This window comes from Lutra lutra, chromosome 6, assembly GCF_902655055.1.
Source record: "Lutra lutra chromosome 6, mLutLut1.2, whole genome shotgun sequence".
Classification (NCBI taxonomy): domain Eukaryota; kingdom Metazoa; phylum Chordata; class Mammalia; order Carnivora; family Mustelidae; genus Lutra; species Lutra lutra.
Genome location: NC_062283.1, coordinates 31,148,142 through 31,165,573, shown reverse-complemented (window position 1 = coordinate 31,165,573; position 17,432 = coordinate 31,148,142). Strand labels below are relative to the sequence as shown.

Sequence of the window (17,432 nt, the reverse complement as noted above, 5' to 3'; positions counted from 1 at the left end):
CCAGATTGCTGATCTGTTCTTCCGCATCCTCTACTCCACTGTTGCTTCTATCTAGTGTATTTTTATTTGGTTATTGAATTCTTCAGCTTTGATTGGTTCTTTTTTATATCTTTGTTGAAGTTCTCACTGAGTTTATCCACTCTTTTCTCAAGTCCAGTGAGTTTTATATGACCATTATGTTGAATTCTTTATCAGGCATATAGCTTATCTTAGTTTTATTTAACTAATTTATTGTGATTTTGTCTTATACTTTGATTTGGGACATAATCCTCTGTCTCCTCATTTTGCCTAATTCTCTGTGCTTGTTTCGATGTATTAGGAAGGACAGGTATGTCTACAGGTCTTGAGACTAGTAATCTTGTGTACAGAAATTCCTGTGGTGCCCTAAAGACTAACCCCTCTTGGTCACCAGAACTAGGCATTCCAGGGTTATTCCCTGTGTAGGCTACATGTATCCTCCTGTTTCAGCTGACAACCATTGCCCAGCTGGTTGCAATGACCCTCTTTGTGGGTGCGCTGGGTAGAATTTGATCCATGGACAGTTGAAAGTAGTTGCTTAGTCTGCTGTGTGATGTTGGTGGGTGTGGCTGGAGTAGCTGGGTGTACCTATTTGCACTTTACCTCTCTCCCTGCATGGCCAGCTAAGAGGCTTGACTTCAAGAACTGGGTGTGCTCATGTGCAAGCTTATCTCCTCTCTTCCACAGGGCAAGAGTTATTTGTAGGGGAGGTGGTCCTCACTGAGGCTGCTGGCTTGGTGTTGCCGGGCACTAGATGCGTTAGAGGGATGCCTGCCAAATGGGTGATTTGGAAGGGATGTGTCTGCATGTGATGCCAGGGTGAGGCTTGTGGTGCTAGCAAGGCAGATAGTGTTAACAGGGCTTCCACAAGTGCTTTGATTATCTAGGTTGGGGAAGGGGATGAGAAATAACCCTCACATGTCCTTTTGTTTCCTGAAAAATCTTCTGGAGATCCCTATCCCTCCAGAACACGTTATGAGTTTAGTCAATAAATCTCCTTCAGATATATCTCAGATATCTTAATTGCTGTGTTTCTTGCTGATTTATTTAGTATGCTTGCTCTTTGAGGGTAGTAACTTGGTTTCCTATTGGCCTCCAGCTCTCCCAGGGTTAAGCTTGATAATTTTTTTTAAGATTTTATTTACTTATATGACAGACAGATCACAAGTAGGCAGAGAAGCAGGCAGAGAGGGAGGGGGAACCAGGCTCCCTGCCAAGCAGAGAGCCTGACGTAGGGCTCAATCCCAGGACTCTGGGATCATGACTTGAGCTGAAGGCAAAGGCCCCAGCCCACTGAGCCACCCAGGCGCCCCAAGCCTGATGATTTTTAAACCCCCAGGAGTTAAATTCTGCTGGTTTTCAAAGCCAGATGTTATAGGGACTCATCTTACCAGTGCATGTCCCAGGGACATGGGAGCCCAGTGTGGGGTCTGATCTCAGTTTTCTGTGATTATGTTGTGCCTTTAGTTTTTGGTTAGTCAGGCTGGGGATTTGGTTCCTAACCAGATCTCTCTACCACTTTGCTACTTTTCCAGATCTGCCTTGTCTCTACAGTTAGCTGTGAAATATCTGTTCTGCCTATTTCTGGGTCATTCTCAGAGTTGCATAGATATAGATGTTACCTGGGTGTGTCATGGAAAGAGATGAGGTCAGGGACCTCCTATGTCATCTTCCCTGGCTCTTAGTTTAAATTTTTTGAAGATCTTCTCTACTTTTTTTTTTTTTTAATAAGGCTGTACCAATTGATAATTCCACCAACACAAGACAACAACTGTTGGCGAGAATGTGGAGAAAAAGTTAGTTTTTAGTCTATTGATTGTTTGCTTTATCAGTTGTAATGTCTTTTTCAATTTATTTCATTGAAATCTTCCCCAATTTTTCTAAAGTAATGTAAATAAGATGTGTCAGTTTTGTTTATCTTCCAACTTTCAACTTTTAGTTTCTTTGATCTTTTCCATTGTTTTTCTAGCTTTTATTACATTTATAAAATCTTTATTATTTCTTTCCTTTATTAACTTTGGGGTAGTAAGCCTTGAGGTTTCAAGTTAGGTTGTTTATTTAGGATCTTTCTTCTTTCTTAGTGTAGGATTGATCACTATAAATTTCCCTCTTATAACTGTTTTGCCATTTCCCTTATGTTTCTGTATGTTATGATTCCATTTTCATATATCTCAAGACATTTTTTATTTCCTTTTTGTTTACTTCTTTGACAAATTGGGTTTTCAGAACACTTTGTTTAATCTCATTGTATTTGTGACTCTATCACCTTTCCTCCAGTTACTGACCTGTAGTTTCATATCACTGTGACAAAAAAAATTATATACTTGATATGATACCAATTTTCATAAATTTGTCAAGACTTTATTTGTAACTAAAATATGATCTATCCTGGAGAACACCTTTTGTGCACCTGAGAAAAATGTCCATTTTGGTACTGTTGAATGGCATGATCTGTATATGTCTGTTATGTCCATTTGATATAAAATGTAGTTCAAATCCAGCATTTCCTTATTTACTTTATGTCTGGATGATGTATTCATTGATGAAAGTGGGGCACTGAAATTCTCATCATTATTATTTCACCCTGCCTTTTGTTTTTCCTATATCTCCATAATGTAGATGGCTTCTTCCAGAGTGCAAACAACAGACCCATTTTACAAATACCTCTGCTTCTTCAATTTACTCCCTTCTTTTTCTTCCTTCACTCTCATTTATTTCCTCTCAACTTTCATTCTTATTTTCTTCTTCTCACTACTTTACTTCAATATTATAATAGCAGTCATCATCATGTGATGAAGGCAAAGCTTGGAAGAGAAGAAAGAAGAACAAAATTATGACAATATTTTACCTTTAAACATTTTTTTCCAATTAAATACTCAAAATTCTTAAATTCTTTAGTGATTTTTTAATCAAATAATTAATTGTGAGGAATTAACTGACAAACCAATTGGATACTCTTGCAATATTTTCTGAAGTAAGAAAGTGAACATGACCAGAGCTGAGAAAAGAATTGTATGCATCATTGGAATTATTCACTTTCTAACTTTTTGTGATGAATTCCAAAATCACATACAAAGTGTTGGCAAATGAGTACTACTTGTTGCTATGTATCTGTGTGTGTGTGTGTGTGTGTGTGTGTGTATAAAACTGTGTGTTACATATATATGTATAGCATATATATAAGCATGTAATTGGTGACATATTTTTGTGTATACACACACACATCTGGAGAGAGAGAGAAAAAGAACATCTCTATATATGTGTGTGTGCATGTGTGATATATAAAGATAGAGGTAGATTAAAAAGAGTTAAAGAACCTATTAGGGTAAGAAAGTGTGAGAACATTTTAAGAAGATATTCATAAAATGTAACCACCAAAAATAACATTTCTCATTTATTCTCTAATTCAGTAAAATCATCACTCTTTCCATTTCCTTTTATATTTTCTGGAGAGCATTATGTAAATCAAAATGAGTTCTCCTGCTACCACTGGGATGTGAGTGAATGTGTGTGTGTGTGTGTGTGTGTGTGTGCGTGCACGTGCGTGTGCATGTGTGCCTGTGTGCAGCATCTTGTTAGTTTTAACTTTACATTGTTTTTTATTTTTAAAAAATATTTCATTTATTTATTTGAGAGAGACAGAGACAGAGAGAGAAGGAAAGGGGGGAAGGGCAGAGGGAGAGGGAGAGTCAGACTCCCCACTGAGCAAGGAGCCAGATTTGGAGGCTCGATCCTGGGACTGCAGGATCCTGACCTGAGCTGAAGGCAGACACTTTGTTTTTTTTTTTTGAAGGCAGACAGTTAACCAACTGAGCCACCCAAACACTCAAGCACACTCATTATTTTTTTTAAGATTTTATTCATTATTTGACAGAAATCACAAGTAGGCAGAGAAACAGGCAGAGAGAGGAGGAAGCAGGCACCCCACAGAGCAGAAAGCCTGATGCAGGGCTCGATCCCAGGACTCTGAGATCATGACCCAGGCTGAAGGCAGAGGCTTTAACCCACTGAGCCACCTGGGTGCCCCCACACTCTTATTTTTTAAACAAATTTTAATTTTCTTCATTTATATTTACTTTGACATTTACATTAATATCACATTAATGTTTTTGATTTGTTTATCAGAAGAACCTCAAAAAAGGAATTGTAATATTCTGATGACACTTTAGTTCTGCACTATGATGCCTGTCACCACTGACATTTCCTGCCTCTTCACTTGCATGCATCCCTTGGCTCTCCCTTTTGAATGTCTCCTCTCCCTCCCCGTTATTTGGTTTCTGCACTTTTCCCATATTGTTTCCTTCACTCCTGTTTTCCATCTTTCCCATATTTCTTTTCTTCATCGTATGCCTTGCCAGTGCCAGTGTAAAATTATGAAGTTGATAAAATAAAGGAAATTAGTTAACAAGCACATGGTTTCCACTCAATTACATTTATTGACAAGTCTTTACTTAAGTGCCATATCATGTATTCCAGGGAAGGGTTCCCATTACTATATACATGATATTATCTCAATCTTTAAGACATGGGAGAGCACTCCAAAGTCACTGAGTTAATCCTTTATCATTTGTCTTTCAAACAGATGTAAATTCTGGGAAGAGGGGGAGATGGCAGAGAAGGAGGGGACTCTATTTCAATTGGTCCCCTGAATTGAGCTGGATACCTACCAGAGTACTCTGAACATCCATGAAACCAGTCTGAGATGTAAAATTATACATGCCTGGATCTCTATGGGGGCAGAGGATCATCAGTTGAGAGTTACAAAAGACAGAGTTGGGCTTGTGCGGGAAGATATCAGAGGATAAACATAAGGGGGAAGGAGGCACCAAAAGCGAGCCATTGGAAAGTAATACCCAATACAAAAGTGCCCTGTGTACCTTGGCTGTGAGACAGAAAGGGACTGATAACAGCAAACACAGAACAAAGGGGCTTAAAGGACAATTGCTAGGACCAGGGACACAGGCATGGACCTAAGCCCATGGTCCCCAATGGGTACAGTCACCACCAGCCCACACCTGAGAGGAGCCAGTGTAGACTTGAGTCGGCAGTCCCAGGAATGGCAGCCACCAGGGCTGGGTTCACCCAGACAAGTATCACTCTTGGTTTTGGTGGCAAGGGGGTGTAGAGAAAAGCAGGGACCTTGGTCAACCACTGAGAGGGTCGCTGGGGGTGCACACTTACTTCCAGACTCACTCTATGAGGCCAGCATTACCTTGATCCCAAAACCAGGCAAAGGCCCCAATAAAAATGAGAATTTCAGATCAATATCCTTGATGAATATGGATATGAAGATTCTCAACAAGATCCTAGCTAAGAGGATCCAATAGTACACTAAAAAGATTATCCATCATGACCAGGTGTATCTATCCCTGGATACAAAGGTGGTTCACAATGGGAAATTAATCAATGTGATAGAACAAAATTTAAGAGGAGAGAGAAGAACCACATGGTCCTCTCAATTGATGTAGAAAAAGCATTTGACAAAAATACAGCATCCTTTCCAGATTAAAACTCTTCATAGCATAGGGATAGAGGGAACATGCCTCAGCTTCATAAAATCCATCTGTGAAAAACGCAGAGTGAATATCATTCTCAATGGGGAAAATCTGACAGCTTTCCCTTTGAGATGAGGAACACAACAAAGATGCCCAGTCTTGCCACTATTGTTCAACATACTACTAGAATTCCTAGCAACAGCAATCAGACACCAAAAAGAAATAAAATGTATTCAAACTGGCAAAGAAGAAGTCAAACTCTTTGTCCGCACAGATGACATGATACTTTATGTGGAAAACCCCAAAGACTCCACCCCCAAATTACTAGAACTCATGCAGCAATTCACTAATGTGGCAGGATACAAAATCAATGCACAGAAATCTGTTGCCCTCTTGTACATTAACAATATAACTGTAGAAAGAGAAATTTGAGAATCAATTCCATTTCCAATAGCACCAAAAACCATAAGATACCTTGGAATAAACCTAACCAAAGAGGCAAAGGAACTATACTCTAGGAACTACAGAACACTCATGAAAGAAATTGAAGACACAAGAAGATGGAGAAATATTCCATGCTCATGGACCAGAAGAATAAACATTGTCAAAATGTTTATGCTGCCCAGAGCAATCTATACTTTCAAAGCCATCCTGATCAAAATACCATAGTCATTTTCTTTCTTTTTTTTTTAAGATTTTTATTTATTTATTTGACAGACAGAAATCATGAGTAGGCAGAGAGAGAGATTGGAGGAAGCAGGCTCCCCACCGAGAAGAGAGCCCGATGCAGGGCTTAATCCCAGGACCCTGGGATCATGACCTGAGCCGAAGACAGAGGCTTTAACCTACTGAGCCACCCAGGTGCCCCCCATTGTAATTTTCAAAGTGCTGGAACAAACTATCCTAAAATTTGTATGGAACCAGAAAACACTGAATTGCCAAGGAAATGTTGAAAAAAAAGCTGGGGGCATCACATGCCTGATTTAATGTTTATTACACAGCTGTGATCACCAAGACAACATGGTACTGGCCAAAAACAGACACAGACAAAAATAACAGAATAGAGAGCCCAGATATGGACCCTCAATTCTATTGTCAAGTAATCTTCAATAAAGCAGGAAAAAAATATCCAGTGGAAAAAAGGCAGTCTCTTCAATAAACAGTGCTGGGGAAATTGGACAGCTATGTATAGAAGTATGAAACTTGACCATTCTCTTTCGCCATACAAAAAGATAAACTCAAAATGGATGAAAGACCCCAATGTGAAACAGGAATCCATCAAAATCCTAGGAGAGAACATAGGCAGTAACCTCTTTGACATTGATTCCAGCAACTTCTTTCAAGATACGTCTCCAAAGGCAAGGGAAACAAAGGTGAAAATGGACTTTTGGGACTTCACCAAGATTAAAAGCTTCTGCACAGCAAAGGAAACAGTCAACAAAACGAAGAGAAACCCACGGAATGGGAGAAGATATTCACAAATGACACTACAGACAAAAGCCTATTATCTAAGATCCATAATGAACTTCTCAAACTCAACACCCTAGAAACAGATAATCAAGTCAAAAAATGAGCAGAAGACAAGAACAGACACTTCCCCAATGATGACATACAAATGGCTAACAGACACATGAAAAAGTGTTCATCATCATTAGCCATCAGGGATTTTCAAATCAAAACCACATTGAGATACCACCTTACACCAGTTAGAATGGCAAAAACAGACAAGGCAAGAAACAACAAATTTTAGAGAAGTTGTAGATAAAAGGAACCCTCTTACATTGTTGCTAGGAATGAAAATTGGTGTAGCCACTTTGGAAAACATTGTGGAGGTTCCTCAAAAAATTAAAAGTAGAGCTACTCTATGACCCAACAATTACAGTACTGGGTATTTACCCCAAAGATACAGATGTAGTGAAAAGAAGGGCCATATGCACCCCAATGTTCATAGCAGTAATGTCCACAATAGCCAAAATGTGGAAAGAGCTGAGATACCTTTCAACAGACGAATGGATAACGATGTGTTCCCTATACACAATGGAATATTACTCAGGCATTGGAAAGGATGATTCACCAGCTTTTGCACCAACATGGATGGGACTGGAGGAGATTTTGCTAAGTGAAATGAGTCAAGCAGAGAAAAACAATATATGATTCCACTTATTTGTGGAACATAAGGAATAGCATAGAGGGCATTAGGAGAAGGAAGGGACTAATGGACAGGGGGGGAAAGGGCAGAAATGAACCATGAGAGACTATGGACTCCAGGAAACAAACTGAGGGTTTGAGAGGGCAAGGGAATGGGGGATGGTTAAGCCCAGTGATGGGTATTAAGGAGGGCATGTATTGCATGGAGTACTGGGTGTTATATGCAAACAAAAAATCATGGAACACTACATTAAAAACTAATGAGGTACTGCATGGTGACTAAAATATTAAAATGAAAATAAAAGGAAAAAAAAACCTGTAAGTTCCAATGTTATTCATTGGTCAAGTGTGAGACTGAGGCTCACTCTTCTTTTGCCATTAATCATTAGTCAAGTGTTCTTTTGTATGTAAGTACTTTTAGACAATTTTGCCTGTGTTTTTTTTTTTCCAGCCATTGTAGTTACACTATTTCTTTAGATTTTAATTCAACCAATGATTAATTTTGCAAAGTGGTCTTCTTTTTGAATATTTGTACATAGGTTTTATTTCTCAAGGAAATTTCATGGATATTTCTCAATCTGATTTTTTTTAATGTTAGTGACAGAAGCTATTGTCCAAGATGTTATTATAAAGTTCTCTTGTAAGACCCTAAAATAGTCATAAAGTTTAATAATCCATCTTAGCTAGATGATTTTTTTTTTCAATTTTACTTATGTTCTCACAGGGATTAGAATATAAGAAAACATTACTTCAATTTATGTAGCAAACATGTTATGAGAAATGCTAAAGGAACAATTACTAGTGGTTGAGTGTCAATACTGCACCCTTATTTATCATTTTTGGAGAACTTATCTCTTGTATATATGTTATGCTTTATTTTCAAAATGGTAGAAGGCCAATGCAAGATGAATAATTTGACATTGGCTATCTCAGAGAAAGCCTTATTCCACTTTCTGGGTCTCATTTTGTTAAGTGTTTTCTTTTTTTTTTTTTTTCTTAAATGTTAAATGTACCTTTTACACAAGTTTAAGCAATAGACTAAAATTACCTATTGTTGGTAAAGATGCCTTTGAAGCTTAATGTTTCCAGTTCTCAAAAATGTAAGTCAGTTTGCACGAGAAGAAAGCCATAGAAGTGTTTCAAGTTTTTCCCTCCTCCCTTCCTAATATTAGTCTTTCTTCATGAGTTGGTTCCTCCTCCGTTTTTAGATAAGTAGGTAAAAAGCAAATTTAATTGACTTACTATTTCTGTTATGTCTTTATCTGCTTCTTGTACATTTGTCTTGAACTCTCCATCATCTTTGTCAACACAGAGATACATGTATTTTCCTACGATATTGCCTCATTATTTTATCTTTCCAATGAAGTTTGCAGTCTTATTTTATATTTCAACTTCCCTCATTATTATTTCCACAACTTTTTATGTCCTTTGGTTTATGTAAGCTAATCACTTCTTCCAGATAAATTTTATTAATAATGTGTGTGTGAGTGGCAGTATTTTTGTTTGGCAGATGTATAAGTGCCACCTTAAGGTAGGATTAGGTCATTAGTTTTAAACCTAATTCAAATCATGTCATGCTTTATTTTCCTTCCTTTTAAGTCATTTAGTTTAGAAATAATTAAACTCTCTTTCCAGCAATGAATAGAGCTGATAAAACCTCATTTTTCATAGGAGGAAAATTAGACCAGAAGGCATATAATTGAAGAATATCTAAAATTTGGGAGATAGAAATGAGGACTAATAGGTGTAATGAGGATCTAAACAATGCAAGAAAATAGGAGGAAAGAGTCAGGCAGAGTGATTAACACCAAAAACAGAGTGGAGGCTGAGGGATTATGCACATGAGAGTGCCTTTCCCAACATTCATGGTTGCATTTTATATACACCACGTTCAATTTAAAAATACATGAAGGTGCACTTCTATAGCACTCAGGATATTTATAGAATTCCTATATTACCATTACCAAATATTTTCCCCCCAATTAATTTCAGCATCAATTTTAATCCTCTTATTTTCTTCTTTGCTTATAAGAGACACAGGTGCTTAGCAAGTGCATCCTTATATACATGTTAGTGAGAATGGGAAAAGTGGGTTAGAGCAACATCACTCAATTCTTTGAATTTCTTCTGAGTTAAACATTAAAAATCTTAGTGTTTACCAAAGCTAGTTTTTAAAAGCTCTATATATTGACAATTAAGTTATAGCACATTTCTTAAACTCAAAGAATTAGAAACCATCAGACTTGCAGAAAGATCTGTGTCCACACGTTATATCCATTCATTTTCTCAATGATTTTAACCTCTACAAAAAAGACTTTCTCAAGATTTACAAATTGATTACTACTTATACAAGTTGTGTATTCACTTAAAGACAACTTGCTTAATCATGTACTTGTAAAAATAATTGGCATAATTTAGAAAATAATTTTTAAAAACCACTACCAGAAAAATATTTTGTAAAATTATTTTATCAATATGCTTTTTGTTCCAAACCTTGAATTCCTTAAATACCTAAAGCCATCTAAAAGGAAATATGTGTGGGATGATATTCTAGGTAGTCTTTCTGACACTTCTTCAACATTTGCTTATCATATAGTCATTTGAGAAAATTAACTCATTTTTATCCCTTTCTGAGGATAAGCATGTACTCTTTTCCCAATTTTTCATTTTTGTGTGTTTTCTGCTTACATTTATTTCATTATATTCATCCTACCAATTTACGTTGCGTGAAATTTTCAATTCATCTTACTTTTCCATATTTATAATACAAGTCTGTGCAGCCACTTTGGAAAACAGTGTGGGGATTCCTTAAGAAATTAAAAATAGAGCTACCCTATGACCCTGCAATTGCACTACTGGGTATTTCTCTTTAAATTTACAAAGTGTTCTCCATTTCTTTTTCAGAAGACCATCAGGAAGAAAATGGTAATTTTTTTTTTTTTTCAGATTCACATTCCTTTGGTGATGCACTGCATAGAGATGATTTTGTTCTTGTCATTTCCTGATTCTTTAACTCACTACCCACCCCTATCTTTGTCCTTTGTTTTCTTGAATGTCTAATTATTCTATCCACTTTGTTTTGTTTCCTGAGATTCTCCCATTGTCCATTCTCATTCAGTCTTCTCAAGGTTTTCATTTCCTTGCTTTTATTTGCCATATATTCTTCAACATCTTCTGTCTTCAAGATGCTTTTCATAGTTTCATTTTAAGATTGGTGAGATGCAGAGGATTAGGTAGGAAGAATGTGCTTGTTTCCATGCAAGATATGTTCCAGAAAATATCCTTTCACTTGGGTTTTCCAACATGTTCTTTGACTAGGAGTGTCCTTTACTATGAACAGGAAAATATCTTAAATCTGAAGGTAAGGAATCAGATTCCAAAGTTTCTGAATTAAGTTTTTTCATCTATTGGCCTCTTAAACACTCTGAACAAGTATAATCTTGAGCCTTGCTGTTCAACTTCCCTTGACCATTTTCTCAAGTGATCAAACCTATATAAATATTCTTTGCATGATTATGACTGGTTATTTTCTCCTTCCAACCACACTTATTACTCTTCTTTCATTTGCAGTTTTATCTATTCAATTAGTATTTCAACAAATTGTTGAATAAATATTTTAAGTATTTTATTTATTAATTATTTCTTAATTGTGTTATGTTAGTTGCCATACAATAAATCATTAGTTTTTGTTGTAGTGTTCCAAGATTCATTGTTTACATATAACACCCAGTGCTCCATGTAATACGTGCTCTCCTTAATAACAACCACCAGGCACCCATCACCTACCCTCCTCCCTCTAAAACACTATTTGTTTCTTGGATTCCACAATCTCTCATGGTTTGTCTCCCCTCCAATATTTTTTAAAAGATTTGTTTATTCATCAGAGAGAGAGAGGAGCAAGGGGCAGAGGGAGAGGATGAGAGCATCCTAACAGATCCCCCACTGAGCATGGGGCCTGATGTGGGGCTCAATCCCAGGACCCTGACATTGTGACTTCCAAAATCAAGAACTGGACACTTAACTGATGAACCACCCATATGTCCCATATATACATTTTTCATTCAATTTATCTCATTGATACTAATTCTCTGGAGTCCAAGGCTATGTTCTAAGTTTTTTCTACACTGACTTTATTACCTCACCAAAAGAATTATTTAAATCTTCACATCCCTACATATCCCATGGTATTCAATGAGATATCAATGGAATGGATTTCAGAGATGTAATTCCTTAATTATGGAATGGACATGACTTGGTCAGTTATCAAAAAAACAATCATTAGCAGGTGTAGGACTTTGGTTGTACCTTCTTTCTAATGTTTAGAAAACCTGTCTCATGAGGTACTGTATGGTGACTTACATAATAAAATAAAAAGTGGAAAAAGAAAAGCTCTCTCATATACACATTTCTATATATTTTATCTCAGATAGGAAGAAGGCACAGTATAACTCTGGTAAGACACAGAATATTTCTCCGAGAACCCTATTCATTTCCCTGTCCTGGATTTCACACCCTGTTCATTTAAGATAATCTTCATGCAGGCATGAGTTAACATAGAACTCAAATAAAAAAAGATTATGAATTAATCAGTGAAGAAAAATATGAATAGAAGCAACCTGAAATCTGACCTTTCATTATTTAAGTGAGCAATATTTCAGTATTCCCTTGTACAGTATGTATGGTAAATTTATACAACGTAGCTACTGCAATATTGCAATTTGACAAATGCATTTAAAGTAGCCATAGCCCTACTGAGCAAGGAGCCCTATGCAGGGCACTATCCCAGGACCTTGAGATCATGACCTGAGCCGAAGGCAGGCGCTTAACTGACAGAGCCCCACAGGTGTCCCTCAAATACTGCTTTCTACAAAATGTTAACTTAATAAATGAGCTAACCTTTTGAAATTTCCATGAATGTTTTCTAAGAAACTTTAAAAAGCACAGAGCCACATTTTAGGGAAAAGATAAGAGTGTTTAAAGCACACTCTTCTAATATTTTACTTATACAATCATAGCAGTTGTTTTCCTCCATAACTCATTTTAAAAATTATATTTCCTGGTCGGGAGAGGGTGGTGGGGTTATGGACATTGGGGAAGGTATGTGCTATGGTGAGTGCTGTGAAGTGTGTAAACTTGGCGATTCACAGACCTGTACCCCTGGGGCTAATAATACATTATATGTTTATAAAAAATTGTAATAAAAATTATATTTCACCCAAATACATTAGTCAGTAATCAATACCAATTTTATTTTCTGTTTGTTTTTAAGAGATGTATGTTCTGAGAAATTCTCTACTTATATGTAAGTTACTAGGAATAGAAAGATTTTAGTTAGAGCCTTCTCACTTACTTCTTTGACCTTCTAAAGTAAATGATAAAATCCAAGAGGACAGATTTTTAAAGTTAATTTGGAAAGTCCTATCAACTGACAACTAAATTAAATTTTATTAAAGACAAAGAATTAGATATCAACAGAATTGCAAATGATTATACCCAGGCCCAGAGTCAGTTTTTTGTTAATGGCTGTGAAATCTTCTAGAAAGATCATTTCAGGATTTATTCATATGTGTCATTTTTTTGTCAATGGCTGTGAAATCTTCTAGAAAGATCATTTCAGGATTTATACATATGTGTCTTCACTAAAGACATCTTATTTAGTCTGACATAGTCACAAAAATTTTCAAGATTACTAATCTACTCAATAAGCTACTAACAAGATAACATCTTTTAGAAAATTATTTTATTAAATATATGTTTTGGTCTAAATCTTGAATTACTTATATCCTTTAAACTGACTATAAGATGAATACAGTAGATGAAATTCTAATTATCTCTTTCCACATCTTCACCATTCTTCTTTTGTTCAATTGTTAAAATCCATACTCTGTTCTCACTTTTCTAAGATAAAAATTTTCTTTCTTGCTATTTTTTCACTTTCTATTTCTTGGGTTTTGTTGTTGTTGTTGTTTTCTGATTGCATTTATCTTACCAATATTCTGTGCATGGAAAGTTTTTGACTCATTTTCATTTTCTGTGTTGGTTTTCCTTGACGTTTACTGGCATTTACATGAGTTTTTTCCTTTTTACTTTTCAGGATTTCAACAGGAAATTGGTAACTTTTTCTGGCATTCTTTATACTGATGTATGTCCTAGGAATATTTTTTGTCATTCCTTTTCATTCCTTTGATTTATTCGCAGGGTTCTATCTTCTAGATGATTGCCATAATCTCATTATAAGCTTGGTGAGGTGAGGGGATTAAGCTAAGGAGAAGTGGTCTTCTCCATTTAATAGAAAGCTGCCCTTTAAATTGAATTCTCCAACACATCTTCCAAGACAAAGTGCCCATCGTTTTGTACATAATATTACCCCAGTTCTTAATGGATGGGCTCAGACTCCAAAACTGCCAAGTGACAGAAGTTCCTCTTTTTGATTGCCTTTCATACATTTTGTGTACTACTGATGTCAAGTGTAACCTTGATATATAACAGTCTTCTCTTGACAAATTTCCAGTGATCCACGGTATATAAGTATTTTTGCATGCTTTGCCTGCTTACTGTCTCTTTCCAGCCATAGTTATTACTCCTCTTTCATTTTTACTTAAATCCATTTACTTATTAATTCAATAGGTTGCTCTTCTTTTATGGTCTTTTATACATTCTTTTTTTTTCACTCAAACTTCATTGCTTATTAGTTTCATAGCTTATTATCTCTAAAGTCTAAGGCTATCTTCTAAGATATCCTTATGCTATTTTTAGTATTACATAGGAAGAATTATTTAAATCTTCATATTAAATCTACAGTGTATCGTATAGAGACTGTATTCTGCAAATTGCAGTAAAATTTCTACATGGAATGGACTTTAGAGATTCCTTTTATTACTTTTGAAATGTGCTTTACTTGACCAATAAACAGACATAAATGTTAGCAAATGTATGCTTTAAACTATATCTTCCTTATGATGTTAAGAAGATCTGACTCATACATGAGTGTTTGTGTGTTTTCTCTCAGCTAGGAGGAAAGCTCAATACAAGTCTGGTGAGTAATGTTTGTCTCTCAGAAAGCTCTATTCTACCATCTCTCAGGTCCTGTCCTAAAGTTGTAAGACAGTATGCAGAAGAAAAAAAAGTCTATGGTTGGCAAAGAAATATTTGTAGCATTAGCTTTTTAAATTTAAAAAGGTTTAGTAAAATCTCTCAGAAGAGCAAACCTTAAGTGATTTGGCATTTTTTTCCCTCCTCCCCTCCAACCTTGTCTTGATTTTATATTATCTTTCCTGCTCCTCCATGTCTCCTACTTTGTCTTGCTTCTATATTTCTACTTACCCTACTCGTGATCTTTTTTTTAAATGATATTGGGGAAAAAAGAGAGTATGAAAATAATACAGTATTAAAACAGAAAATCCAAGAATTTCAGAAGAAATTGGACAAAGATAGGGAGAAATGGAAAAGACAATGAGAGAAAACAGGTAAAAGTTTTCCTTTTTTTTTTTTTCTCCAGCCTGGAGGAAGGCACAATTATATGCTGGTGAGTGCTATGAACTCTGATGAAGAAAATCCTAGCATCAAAGATATTTTTAATCAATACCTACTGTGTATAAAACAATGTGCTAAAAATCAAAGCAACTGCAAAGCATATATTCCATGAACTTGGCAGATTACTCAATATTTTAATAGATAATAATGTGTTGGAAATATTAAATTTTAGTAGTTTCTTTACTTTTGAGCATCAGTTGAACATAGGTAGAGCATTTATTGTCTGCTAAAAATCTGAGAAAACTAAAGCAAAAATTTGATCAGATTCACCATATTCCCTGTTTCCTCTCAACATCCTAAATACTTAAATGAAATTTATCCTGAGGGAACATTATATAAAGAGAGCACGGCATGTGTCAAATCTTCAAGTCAAACACAATTTGGCAAAAGGTAAATAAATAGATATTTGAGGATATAAAATAATATTTCCTTTGGTTGCTATTATTCCTGAATTAATCCTAGGGAATTTATACTCATGGTATTCTGGTGAGAAAGGCAGCTATATTTTAGAGGGTAGGGTCTCATGTACACTTGTTTCTTGTAGATTGGAGGAAAGAAGAGTTCCAGGCTGGTAAGTCTATGATGATGCAGGAGGGACACTGCTTCTTGTGGGGTAGTCTTGGGGAAAGATTGGTGGAGGTGAGTTAGATTTACCCAGGGCAAAAGAAACCTTCACCGAATGGGGGACCCTCTGGTCCAAGCTTACTTGGTCCTTCCCAGAAAAATAATAGTCTACTTGTCCACAGTAAATGTGACCCTGGATGAAGACACTGCCCATCCTTCCCTTCTCCTGTCTGAAAACAGGAGACAAGTGACCTGGCAAAAAAGTCATCAAGATCTATCCAGCTCCACCCAGAGATTTGACTCCCTCCCCTGCGTGTTGGGTCAGCAGCACATCAGCTCTGGGAGATCCTTCTGGGAGGTTAAGGTTAAGGATGCACCTTCTTGGGACCTGGGAATTTGTCTCAATAATGTAACAAGGAAGGGGATGGTCAATGTGTCTCCACAGTATGGTTTCTGGGCCATCAGATTATATAATAGAGAGTACTGGGCCCTCACCTCCCCAGAAACCTGTCTCACTATAAGAGAAACACCCCATAGTGTGGGGATATTCCTGGATTATGAAGATGGAGATGTATCTTTCTATAATATGACAGATGGATCCCATATTTTCTCCTTTACTAACAACACATTTAATGGTGCCCTAAGACCACTTTTCAGGCTTTGGTCCTTTGCTGCAGGCTCCCTAACCATCTGTCCAATAGAAGAAGAGAATGGTGCTGTAATTAACATAACTGAAGAGGAGAAATGATTATTTTGGGCCTCACTGATTATTATAATTCTCCCCTAAGGAGATGCAAATTATTTTTTCCTTCTTCTTACAAGTCATTCTTAAGATGATGCTCTGAGACAAAAACTGATGATTGTTCCTCATATCAGTTTTCCCTTCTTCCTTAATTATAATGTTTTCATACTATTACCCTGTCCTATGACAGCCTCATATAAACATTAGATTTCTTAGCTTCCCCTGTTGCATGTGACTAGTTGATGGCCAGTGTGTTATAAACTGAATTATTCTGTGTGATTCCTGGAATGTGTCCTAAAAGAGAAATTGTATCCTTCATTTTTTTTCTTTACCTTTTCTGCTGGCCGAATGTGTCATAGTGAATGGAACTGAAAGAACATCTCCGACTATGAAATACAATATACATGGCAGAGAAATTATAGTAGACTTGGGTTTTTTGGGCACCTTTATGGAACTACTCTATTATGTAACTTTAGAATTCTTTTCTGTGAGAAATAAACTTTTATCTTTAATCCATTTGTTTATTGGATATTTGTCATTTGTGATTGAATCTATTCCCGACTTATGCACTCTCCCTTTAAACATGGCAACAGATGGCATCCACAACTGATTATTTAGATGGAACAGGAAGTATAAAGTCCGGTAGCTTATTACTTAGGTACTCACACTCCTCCAGTGTGTCAGTCTCATTTAAGTCCCTCAGCTTTTCTGAGGCATCAGTTCTCCTGACTTCACTTCTTAACCTTCCCTAATTTAGTCACATGGTTAATAATTTCTAGCATTCTCTTACTGATAAATGAAAATCCCTGACATCACTATCTTTCTGTTATGTTGTCTTGCCAAAACTCAAAATATGAACCAATCTAATTATCCATTTCTCATACTGGCAGCTTAATATGCTATAACATTCCAGATATATGAGGAGATTGGTT

At 36.2% G+C, this 17,432-nt stretch overlaps 1 protein-coding gene across 3 annotated transcripts in view; it reads left to right on the top strand.

Moving 5' to 3' along the window:
• The window catches only part of LOC125103132 (butyrophilin subfamily 1 member A1-like), a 119,490-nt gene extending 102,598 nt beyond the window's left edge, over window positions 1-16,892 (top strand). For 2 of the 3 annotated variants that reach the window (XM_047734959.1, XM_047734962.1), the window contains 6 exons: window positions 10,566-10,586; window positions 13,756-13,773; window positions 14,671-14,697; window positions 15,160-15,186; window positions 15,739-15,765; window positions 15,941-16,892. In XM_047734959.1, the coding sequence (XP_047590915.1) occupies window positions 10,566-10,586; window positions 13,756-13,773; window positions 14,671-14,697; window positions 15,160-15,186; window positions 15,739-15,765; window positions 15,941-16,506 (686 nt within the window). In that variant the 3' untranslated portion in view covers window positions 16,507-16,892. The remainder of the gene's footprint in view (window positions 1-10,565; window positions 10,587-13,755; window positions 13,774-14,670; window positions 14,698-15,159; window positions 15,187-15,738; window positions 15,766-15,940) is intronic. The other variant, XM_047734960.1, reaches the window with a different exon arrangement.
• The last annotated feature ends 540 nt before the right edge of the window (window positions 16,893-17,432 follow it).